Source organism: Phalaenopsis equestris, unplaced genomic scaffold (assembly GCF_001263595.1).
Source record: "Phalaenopsis equestris unplaced genomic scaffold, ASM126359v1 Scaffold233703, whole genome shotgun sequence".
Lineage (NCBI taxonomy): Eukaryota > Viridiplantae > Streptophyta > Magnoliopsida > Asparagales > Orchidaceae > Phalaenopsis > Phalaenopsis equestris.
In genome coordinates, this window is record NW_018251642.1 from 34,413 (window position 1) to 47,160 (window position 12,748).

The 12,748-nt window shown below is 34.1% G+C and overlaps 1 protein-coding gene across 1 annotated transcript in view; it reads right to left on the bottom strand.

Moving 5' to 3' along the window:
* The window catches only part of LOC110038743 (expansin-B16-like), a 15,583-nt gene extending 8,350 nt beyond the window's left edge, over positions 1 to 7,233 (bottom strand). The window contains exon 1 of the mRNA XM_020743635.1: positions 7,009 to 7,233. Coding sequence (XP_020599294.1) covers positions 7,009 to 7,233 — 225 coding nt within the window. The remainder of the gene's footprint in view (positions 1 to 7,008) is intronic.
* Positions 7,234 to 12,748: the final 5,515 nt, after the last annotated feature.

Here is a 12,748-nt window from a genome sequence, read left to right on the forward strand (position 1 = left end):
CCAAACCCGAACAAACACATCTTAGTTCATTTTCGGCTCGTTAACTTATCCAACGAAATTAACGAGCCGAACACGAGCTTTTTAACGACTCGAACACGAGCAGTTCGCGAACAACGAGCCATTTTGACAGCCCTATTGATGATCTAATTTTATATTTTATCAGTTATTATTTATCTTTTTGATTAACATAGGCTTAAGCAACAAAAATTTAAAGCTCAAAAACAATAATCTACACATATTTTATGATTTCAATCAAGAAAATTAATTCAATCATAGCATAATCGTTCTAGAGAATATCATGGCCCACCTCAAAAAATAATAATTAAAAAAATAAAGCATCTTTTAATTGGCAGCATTAATTTGTTGCAAAAGATGATAAATTAAGGGTCTGAAGTATTGAAAAATTATTCCATACTGGCACCGTATGCAGAAATGTTGCAGTGTCCAATCTCCACCGTCGATCACCGATCTCTACGGCGGATCAATTTTTTTAATTTTTTTTTAAAGTTAAAATTGAGGCTCATCGAAATACATTTTTGCGGTGATCAACTGTGGAGATTAGATATCACATGCATTTCTGCATGTGGTGTCCGTATCGAATAATTTTTCCTAAAGTATTAAATCTGTTTGAGTATTTCGTTAGTCGCAACGTCTTATTTAGTGCCACAGTACAATCAACCCAATTAAAGCAATGCAATGTTTGTATAAATCTCCCTCAACCAATCACCACTTTGATGTCCACCCATACCTATATGCTATCAAATTTTCTTTCATGCTCTTAAAAATAATCGTAATTCTAGATATCATTTGTTGAATCCAAATCTGTTCGGGAGACCTATCAAAGAAATACAACGTTGAAGAATGGGAAAGAGAGAGATAGAGAACAATAACACAAAATGAATATTAAATTCACACAAACTTTATTCATAATATGGACCCCCTATTTATAAAAAAGAATTATCATATAATTACATGTTGTACCCCTAAAGTACGTTGGTAGAATGAGGGTATTTATGTCCATACATAAATTCAACACGTGAGGCTTATAGATGTGGTCGGTCGGTCATTAATCCAGCAGATTGTGAGGTCGGTGGTCTCTAGATGAGCGACTGTAGGGTCCAGACGACCATTTAAGTCGAGTGGCTATAAGACGGATGAAAGTTGGTCTGAGCAAACCTCAAGCCAGTCGACCATTTAAGCCGAGCGATCATTTAAGCCAAGCGATTACGAGAGTGGGTAGCCCTTAAGTTGGGCAGCTACTTGTTGAAGCTCCACATCAACCGCCTTAAGACTTCACCTGTTTTATTTTCCCGGTCTATCCAGGTTGAGAAACGACGGGCTCGTCCAGTGGATCCAATCAGTTGGATTCTTCTAGGAGGATCTTCCCCTTATCCATATTAGGTGCCCTTAGTAGGACCCGTGGGGCCATGTGACCTCCTTTGTCATCCATGCTATGTCTTTGTGATTCGTGCTGACACGTTTTCAATGTATATCATTAAATTTTATATAGGTGTCTCTACATATATACATGTATATATAAAATGAGCAATTTACTTTCTGCTCTACTTTTTCTGCATGACCTTTGGTCAAATTTAAAACAAATTTATATTGCAATAACATATCTCAAGTCATCCCAAATAGTGTTTATACATTTAAATTTAATTGAAACTAACTGCATCATTCTCCATATCTTGAGGAGAAACCCCGTGTTTCTTAAATCGACCAAGCCAAGCATAAAATTTCTACTTAGGAGGTTGTCTAGCACGACTAGGGTGTTAAAGGCTCCCATGACCTAAAAGGGAGTGTAAGTTCTTTGTGAAAGTTTTTTGGCTTTGTAGTTAGACCTCTCTTTTCTCTTTTTATTCCAACGGCGTCTCCGTCATTTAACTGAGAGTATAAGTCCCACTTTACCCATTCTATCTCTTAAAGAGTCAGAAGAAAACAGAGATTTTTTTTCCTCTGACCATAAGGCTACTAGAATTTCCTTGGAAGGTATAATTCATGGATTGTCGATAAGGGGTGGTAGGATTGGGTCGACTAACTTCACGATAAGATAGACTTAGATTCTCCATAATTTGGGATGAAAGATCCATGGTATCCTGACCTTCTACCTTTACCTGCTTAGGGATTCCTCTCTTTTTCATTGACACCTCCTTTGAACACTATTGATTTCTTAAAAAAAATAATTGATATAATCTCGTGCCCCCTTGCATGCCTGGTGCCATCACCTGTAGTGGATACAGTGATTCACCCTCTACCCAATGACCCAATATAAGCATCAAAAGCGTCAAGATTCTCCAGTTTGAGATGATAAAAGAAAATCCTTTGGTTTTTCAATTAAATGGATATCATAAATATTGTAAATAAGACCATTATTATTGAGAGTATTCTTAGGTATCCCCAAAAGTGTAAATAACCAAAGATATATTTTTCTTTGGGAGTTGATCTTGACCTAGAACAAGTACAAAAACTTGATTCTCTAGTTGTGGGTTGCTTTCATAAGGTTTTCTTCGCGGATATATTTTCAAAGCATTTTTTATCTGATCCCATTTCAGACATATACATTTGGGCTATCACACAAATGTTACCTTATGAACTGCACATTTTTTAATTATTTGCGTATTTCATCATATCTCTTCCTTGAATCATCCCAATGATTCAAAAGAGAGATTTATTTGGAGAGAGAATGATACGATGATGATAAGACTAATTGGTGACTTCAAAAGTTAAAAATACAATGAAAAAATATCGACGACTTCGGTGGGAAAGGGTCTCACTTACAAGATTAATGATCTAGTTTCTTTCTTTGTGTCACTTTTTTCCCTATTAAAATTCAATCTGCGTATCAGTTGCTATGATTTGCAGCTTGACGTCTTTTCGTCCCTTTTGCGCCCTCAACATGTCGGTTACTGTGCTTCTTATGTAATCAGTAGTGTTGTATAATTTGATTGTCTATATGACCTTTTCTAAATTTTTCTTTGTCCCTTTGATTGTAGAAATGGCCGGTCAAAGAATGATGATGATTGGAATTCTGAGAGGATCAAAGTTTCCTTCCCCCCAAGGTTGCTTCGTGCGGAGCAAGGGACCATTGATGTAGGTGGATTTAGTGTATTAATTTTGCAAATATTTTTCAATATTACGAAATACACACTGTAGATACAGTAGCAAATATGCAATTTAATCCCAACAAAAAATAACTTCAGTGAAAATAGTTTTATCTTTTAAAAATCATTAAACTAACAAACTCTCTTTAAAAATAATGCAAGTATATGTATCGCTCAAGTAATAAAGTGCTCTAATGGAGTCCTAGATATCGATCCCACAGAAAAATTGGAAATGCTATAAGTAAATTCTTATGATTATAATTTATAATATAATTTTTAAAACTACAAAAAGTAAATTGCAAATTTTAAATATTAAATACTAGAGTGAATGCTAATTAAAATGCAGTTGAAAAACAAAATTAACTAAACTAAATTCTAAATTTTCAAAAGTAAAATTACGAAAACTAAACAAAGTTTTTGTGACAGAAAGTTCAAGTTTAAGAAAGCTTCCTTCCTCTTTATAATAAGTATATGGATTGTGAAGAAATTAAAATCATTTGAAAAAAAATATATAAAAACTGTTTTGTGCCAACTGTTTTGTGCCAAATAGTTGAACTATTTTGTGCCAAATAGGAGCCATCCTATTCTTTACCCTCTTTCGAATGCATAAAAAATATTGACTAATCCAGAGTTTGGTCCCTAATTATGTGGTTAGGCTGAGAGGATACCGAATGCCACTCTAGAGCTCCCACTACTCCCTCCCTTGAGGGCTAACAATCTCGCATCAGTTTCTAATCAACTAGACCAAATTAGAGATTTTAATATGTCACATTATAATCTCTAATTCTACATCCAATAAAGTATATTTCCATATTTTTTTACACCCAATTGGATGACATACTCTTCCATGAAATCAAATGTGATTCTCCCCATATTGTAGAAATCATAGTCTTTTCGGAACATATGTTTTTCAAAATATTTTAACATTTCAGTTGGTCAGATCGAAAAGTAAATGAAGTTCGAAGTTCAAATAATCATAAATTATTGACATTTAAAACCGTATAAAACAAAATTAATTCTTCATAAAACTATATCTCAAAGAAGGGAGAAGGATAAAAAAGATTACTCAGAATTCATCAGAATGATACAACAAAACACTAATTTCATATATGAAAACAATTTTACAAAACAAAAGAAAAAAAAGACACAACTTATCTCACAATCCTTCCCAAGCAAATCCTTAGAATTTCTCTTCAAGTTTTTCTCTCTTTACAAGCACTATCAATTCTCTCTTAGAAGTGTAATGAAGAGGAAATCTCTCACTTTCCCTCTCCTCTTACAGTCCTTGAAGAAAATCTCTAAGCTATTGACTTCTCTCTCTCTCTCTCTTCGCACCCCCGCTCCCCCTTCACACGCCACTACTCACGCCACCCTAGAAGTCTTCTTCTTTTATTAGAGGTTGTCTCCCTCCAAAAAGAATTCAAAATTCATTTCAAAATTCTATCCAAAAGTCAACTTTTTTATATTCAAAAGGCATGTCCATTGATCCAAGAGACATATTCCTTCATAAAAGAACTTTCCAAAATGTTTGCTTACATTGAATCACTCCAAGGGGTGTTTAAAATAAGTGTATCTTTTGAAATTTGTGCAAACTTTGTCTCAAACTGCCTTAATCTGCAAAAAAGTCGTCTCTGACACATCTTGTAACAACTGTCTGTCAAACGGCGCATCTTGCGCCAATATGGTGCATCTTGCGCTAGAATCCAAAAATTCGTTGTTTTGGCTCAAAATTTCATCCTTTTTGCTACTTTTGCTCTAAATACCTAAAGTTTATATACCTGCAACAAAGACATGAAAATACTCTTTTTTAATGTCCAATATCACCAAAATTAAGCATAAAATATATACTTAAAACTCATATTATTTTGGTGTATCAAAATCCCCCAAACTTAAATGTTACTTGTCCTCAATTGACACTTTTACTTCATAAAAGCATATGACTTAGGATAGAGATTAACTTATAACTTTTATACTTTAGTTTAATAAATAAAATAGTAAAATTTAAGAAAAACCCTTAATAACTTAGATTCAAACTCTAAGTTTAAGAGTATTTAGTAATCAAATTTAAGATTTTTGAATCTCTATTTATTTTAATAAGAAGTGCAATTTGTCATATCAAGGGTACTTAGAATATTCATATGAAAAAGAACTTCATGAAAACTTTACTAATAATGCTACTAATATTCCAATATAAATTTAGAAAATGTAATAAATCTTTTTCCTTAAGTTGATTCGAAGCTAGTTTTTTATTAAGCATCTCCTCAAGCTTCTCCTTGCTCATTTTTCATTTTTTTAGGACCCTTTCAATCCTTTTTTTTTCTTTTTCAAGCGATGATTATTGTATCTGGATAGCATTTAATAGTTTTGAACTTCACTATCTTCTTCTTAAAGTCAAAATCCTTACCTTTCTTCACTTTATAAATTCATATTAGTTTTTATTTTCATAAAGTTTAATTTTTTTCTTCTTACATGAAACTCTAAAATTCTTATAACTTCAAAAATACAATTTTCTTTACTTTAAATAGAAAAACATAGTCTTATCCTAGCATACCAAATATCTTTAACTTTCGAATTGACTTTTGATATTAAAAACTTTTTTACCTAAATTTACCAAAATATTCATAAACATAAGTATAGTCATTCAAAGTTAAATCTTAATATCCCAGGAATATCCCAGGTCATGTTCCAGGTCATGTTAAATTAATTTCAAAAATATTGTTAATTGAGGACAAATAAAATTTAGTTTACTTCTTTTTTAAAAGAAATTTTCTTCCCTCCAAACTTAAGTTGTTAAGTAATTTAAAAATGTTTTAGGACAAAATTAAGTTGCTGAAAGAAAACAATAAATGCATGAAAAATAAAAACTAACATGTTGAGGATTTCTGACTATGAAACTGAGCTCTGGTATACTGCAGGTACTAACTTTAAAAATACATACAGGCTTTAAAGCGTTAAATAAAACATAATATATTCAAAAGAATTTACTGAAAATTAAAAACAGAAACAAAAACTGAAAATACTAGAAAAAAATACAGAAAAAGTAAAAATCTACTGTTATTATTACAATTTAGGTCCACATCACAAAATAAATGTTTTTACTACGACCGTTTCAAATCACATCCAATAACAACATAATAAAAAATAACATACAAACAAATAAAATAAACTAAAATCCTAAGAAAATCAGTCCTCAACGCCTTCCTCATCATCATCATCTTCTTCTTCTTCTTCTTCTTCATCATGAATAGGAGCATAAGGAGTAAAGCTGGGGCAAGTAGAAAATTTCATATTGTATTCACCCCTAAGATATCTAACCATAGCTTCCTCATAAGCTATATCATGCTAAAATCTCCTTTGCTTATACTCATCGTTATAAGCATTTCTTGCTCCAATTTCTCCAATTTGATTTTAAATATTAACTATATCCATTTGTTGAATCATGAGTTGTTCCAAAATATTTTCAAGTGATGCAAAGCGAGAAGTATATGCCCCTGCAACTAATGTAGAGGGTCTATCACTACCTCCACTCCTATCCTCAACAAATGATTCAACTCTTTGAACCGTATGCTTCCCAACAAGATTTTGTGGCTATAATCTTTCCTCGTTTCTATGGGACTCTACTCCTGATTGCTCACATAGAGTGAAAATCAGGACAGGGTAACCCAACAGGGTAACCCAAACCACTGTAACCCAAACCACTAGCAGTAGAGCTCTTAGCTATGCTCTGAGCATGATGAACTATGAGAGCATAATCATCTATTGATTTCATGTTCTGAATGCAATAGTTTAATACAACTCTATCCTTCGTTACATTGGCTAGATGATTTGTCGACAGTAATTTAGTAGAGATGAAGTGTTGTCATACCTTTAACTGAATAGTCAACATGGAAGCTGAGAAGTTAACTTTCTTATCATTTTTAATCCTCCATTCTCCTCTTTCATCAGTCATATAGGCAATCACTTCATCCAGTGATGAATCAATCATCAATGCAGCATATTCATCATGAAATACATTCCTCAGCCCATAAGAAACATTAATCCTATCTCTTGAAAATTGAACTTGCTTACCTCTTACAAGGATGTGATTACCAGCAGTGAACCTCAAGTTGGCATAAAACCCCCAAACCATTGGTACAATCGCTACTGCAGTGAAATAGCAAAACCTTTCCCAATTTCTTGCGATGATCAACCTCTCGATCTTGCCACTCAGGTTAGTAAATGAGAGTTCCTGAATCAATCTTCTTGATTCTATTTGAGTGTTATAACTGTGTTGAGCCTTAAAATTGACAAATTGTCATGCATCAAAATCATCTGACGACATTCTTCTTTTTACTCGGGAGCCATTAGAAGTTCTATGAAATTCCAAATAAATTCCCAATAAATTACAAAATCTAAAATCTAACTCCCCAAGTAATATTATTTGGTAAGAAACTTCTTACCATGAGTTTTCCTTTAAGCTTTTTCATCAAAAATCCCAAATTTTAAAATTTCCATAATGTAAAATTTATGGTGAAAATAAAAAAAGTTTAAGTTAAAGTGAAGCTCTTACTAAGAGAAGATGCAAAATTAAGATTTTTGGCCTCTGAAATCCTCTCTATCGCACTCAATGTGAAGCTTTTGGTCAAGGTTTAGAGGTAGGAGATGACCCAAGCAGTAAAAATGGAGTTTCACTATGCAATTTCATAGTTTTTTAGGTAATCTGATGTTTTCGGGAATTTGGTGCATCTTGCGCCAAATCTGGTGCATCATGAACTAACTCTTTGTAAATTGGCGCATCTTGCGCCAATGCCTTAATTTTTCCAGATTTCATTTTCTGTGGAAATCTGTTATGCACCGTCTAACTCTAATTAATTTAAATGAACTTTTATAATCATAATTAAACATTACTCTAACACCAAACTTTTACAAAGAACACAGAACTCGCTTATATATATATAATTCGTGGTATTGCAAACTAACATTTTTCAAGCCAACAAACATCTAATTCAGTGTCCAAAGAAAACCAAAACATTTTAACACTGAAATTTAAACATCAAACTACCAAACTCAAACATAGATAGAGTTCAACAACAAAAGTAAATGCAATCCAACATAACAAAATAATCAAAACAAACAGTACTAGACAAAATGTTTCGTGCATAGATTAAGTTCAAACTTCTTCTTCACTCTCGTCCTCTTGAATACCTCCAATAGATTTGTAGTGCACATATAAGTTGTAGAAGGGTTGATAATGAAAATTTTCAGTTGAATCCTCCCCAATCCAAGCATATTTCTTGAACATACGTACCAAATCATCTTCAATACGACAAGCATGTTCAAAATTTTCTTTTAGTCTCCACTCTAGATGATCCAACAATTCAGAAATATTCCCAAGTGCATGCATAAGATTCTACACATCTTTTTCTATTTTCTTGATTCTTTTTAACAGTACGTTCGAACCAAAGTAAGGCTAAATAAGTGATGAATTCTGGGATTCTTGATCCATCAGTACATTCACTTCATTCTCACTCCCATTCCAATACATTTGTCGTAGACTTCTGGATCCATTGGCTTCCAAGGAAGAAGCACTTTTTCCCAACTCTCATAAGGTAGTTGTGATTAACTGCATAGTAGTAAAATAGTGGATAGATGTCCTAGTCCATTTGCAGATCCATTGACAATCAAACCCAAAACTGATTTCATAATTATTGCTCCAATGTCAATAGGTTTTTCAATTTGAATACAATAGTTCAAAATAACACTCTCCTTAGTTACCTTACTGATTTTCATAGTGGAAAGTAATTTCAATGCAATAAGGAAGTTTCATGCCTTAGAATCAGAATTTAAAAATGATGAAGAAAAACATACATTTCCATTATCTCTAGCCTCCCAATTTGCATCTTCATCCGTAAGGTATCGATAGAGTTCATTCATATTATCTCTCATAGGGGTAAAATTTGCATAGTGACAAATAGACACATTCTAAAACATAAACATCTCGTTTATTCTTAAGGAAGTGAATTGCACAAACCTGCCTCGCACATAGACAATTCCTTGGTTGATTCCATGCAGATGTACGTAAAAATCTTTCACCACAATGACAACTATGGTGGCAACAGTGTAACAAAACACTTCCTAGGGTCTCTGTGCAATAATCTCTTCCACTCGAGTATTCGGTGTGTTGAATCCTCGATTCACTAACCCCATTTCTTTGATTAGCCTCTTGATTAGCCTCTTCTTCACTAGCTCTTCTTCACTAGAACTCAATCATATAACTTATGCGCATAAAAAATGATGAACTTTCTCAGGTTGGAAACCAAATCTAGCCGAATTTTTAGAGTGGGACGCCATTAAAATTGAAATCTAGTGACTCTTCTCTCATTTTCCCCCTTAAAATGGACATTGGATTCAGTTTTTGAGAGTTATAAGAAGAAGAACTGCCAAAAACTGCCTTTTGAAATGTTTTAAGACATTTTCGTCATAGCGGCACATCATGCGCCGATTTTGACGCATCATGCGCCAGCTTTCTAGAATGTGGCGCATCTTGCGTCAATCTAATGCATCATGCGCCAGTTCCAAAAAAATCACCATTTCGATTTCGATCCAAAAAATTCTCAGTTCTTCCTTATAATTAGGTAAAAAAAGATGTTTCTAAATATTTTTTCAATTTCAAATTTCTCAAATAAACGGACTTGTTTTGACCTCACTTTTGGTTGAGGTTTAGTTTTCCCTCTTTAGTAGCCTAGGGTCTAGCCATAGGGCTTTCCTATTGACTATTCCTAGAAGACTAGAAAAGGAACCCTCACCATTAGAAACTCTAAACTCCTCTTTGCTCAACTTGAAGTTCCACATATTTGTCCTAACCTCTAGCACATAGTAGGTAGGGTCACTATGGGGGAGATCAAGGAGAGTTCCCATAATGCTATCTCACCTTAGGGTTGACTCTGGGTGTTGGTCTGGAGTTAGTTCACTCACTACACTCACTATCACACTCACTATCACCCACAATCAAAACCCAAAATTGTTAACTTTGATCTCTTGATCTTTTGGGAAACTCATGTAGTTGGTCTTGATCTTTTGGGAAACTTTTGGGAAACTCATGTAGTTGGTCCCCTAGACCCACTAGCCCTAGGCCAGGGTTTGGCTAAGACCAGCACATAGAGGATCCAAATGGGGATTTCATTGACCCATAGCTCATATAGGGTGATCGGTACCCCAATTCTTCACAAAATGTCCAATTTGGCCTTTTGCCCCTAAATCTACCAAAATTACCTAAGTGCCTTTGAAACCCTAAATTTGGTCAAAATCCTCAAATTCACCAAAAATACCCAAATTTATTCAAAAATTATTTGAAACCATTTCAAAATACCTAAATTGCCCAAATCCACCAAAAAATTCCAAAATTACCAAAATACCCCTAAATTTGCCAAAATTACAAAAATACCCTTGGCACCCCAAACTTTTCCAAAACATCCAAAATCACTTCAATTATCTCTAAAACCAATTTGGACCCTCCAATTGAACACAATTTGGCCAATTTGACCATGTCTAGCCTAACTCAAACCCAACCTTTGGCCATTTGGACCCAAATTGGGCCTTTGTACCAAAATTAACTTAGTCATCCTAAGGCCACCAAATTGATGACTCCACAGCCACTAAGCTCCCCCTTTGATCCAGGTTATACCATATTTAACACACCCTAGATGAGCCATGGACCAAAGGTCCCCTAAATCAAGGGATTTGTTTCCTAAAATTGCTTAAGCTAAAGCTATCTTTGACAAAACCTATCACCATCCCAAATTAATTGTTGTGAAAGATTCCTCTAAGGTTCCTGAGCCACCTAAGCACCTCCACATGGCACCCTAGTCACCGGAGGAGCTAAAACCAAGAGCCTCTATGCCTAAATTCAAACCCAATTTTACCCATCTAATGTGTCTAGCTCAGATTGGTGTTTAGCATCTTGAAGCCCTCCACCTCAGCTCCACATTGCACCTAATTGGAGGCCATGATAGCCACCCTAGGCTGTTTTACTTAAACCCCTCCTCCATGGCTTCAAAGGGGATCTTCCTCCCTAACTCTTTTGCAACCATCCTTTGACCATCTTCCCCATCACTTGAGCTCAATTTTTTAGCTCAAAATTACGGCAAAATTCTGCCTTCCTAAAAAACTCCCCTAAACCCCAAATTGATTTGCTCCTGAGCTTCACCAGAGCAAGAGAGGAAGATCCCCATCAAAATCCCCCTCTGTTGAGCCCTCTAACCTATACTTAGACCAAGGTCGCTCCACCCATTGATCTAACTCATACTTGGAGCCTTCACCAGAGGAAATAAACACATCCACAAGGTTTGTCAGACTCCACTGAAGCTTTCATAAGCACCCAATCGAGGCCTAACCTCTTGGGCAAAGGTATAGCTCACTAACCCTAATTTTGGGCTCGGTTTGGTCTTTGTGAAGAAAACTTACAATTCATAGTAGAGTAACCATATAGATATACTCGTCTTGAGTAGATGAAGGTGTAGGAACAAACTCAAAGTGATTTCATTGAGTTTAAGCTGAGATCTTAGGGTTTAAAGTTGGACGGTTCACAGGTTTTGGCTATCGAGGACGATGACGGAGAGCCGTCTAATCGAGTGTGTATTGGATGGACGGACGAGATTAAGCCGGATGGAGTCTTCATGCATGAACAGCGAGACGCGTGGCTGTCGAGTCAAATGGTAGTGCCGAACCAAGAGACGACACATGGCGCTTCAAGGAGGACGAGGATGACGCGGCGCTTGATTGGGATAAATAAAAAATTAAGGCTTTTTCTTTAAAAAATGACAGATCTTTGAAAATTCATAACTTTTTATAGAAAAATAAAAAAAAAATAAAATAGAAATACCCGCTTGCTCAGTGAACAGAAGAGAATAATGTGAACTAAATCAAAAATTATTTGACAAACATATGATTTTTAATTAATTAAATACCCTTTGAGGTATTTTAACTCTCCATGATTAAGGAGTGCTCACCATGGCTTGATAATTTTAGGGTTTATTCCTCATCATAGAGGGGATGTTCTCTGATTTTTCCAAAGTCAGAGAGCATCTCTATACTTCTAACCCTAATTTTCAAGCTAGGGTGACCATTTTAGCTTATTTTAATTATATAAATCAAAATATCACTTCAAAAATTATGAGAATAATTTTTGTAGGTTTCCTATGGTCAAAGAAATCTAGGAAAAATATTGTGATGCTTTGAACTATTTTGTACATTTCTATACTTAATTAAATGTAAATATCTTCCATGAATTTATGTAAATAAAACATATATAAAAAATTGACAAAATTAGTCCCACGTTGTTCATAAAAATCATATCTACCCACTCTAAAAATTTCAAAATTATTTGACTTAGTTCAAGCACTGAAGTTGTTTTTCTAAGAAACCTTATATTTTTGTACAAAAATAATTATAATAAATTAAATAAAATTGAGAAATTTGTGAAAAGTGATTTTCTGAGTTCCTTGTGATCAGAGGCACTTAGGAAAAATAAAAATTATTTTTGATAAAATACTTAATTTTTTAGCCATATTTTGGATTTAAAATAATTAAGAATAATTAAAATTTTCAAAAATATCAAAATATTTCAAAATATGCCTAATTGTTCTCTGATCATTTGGGACTCATTA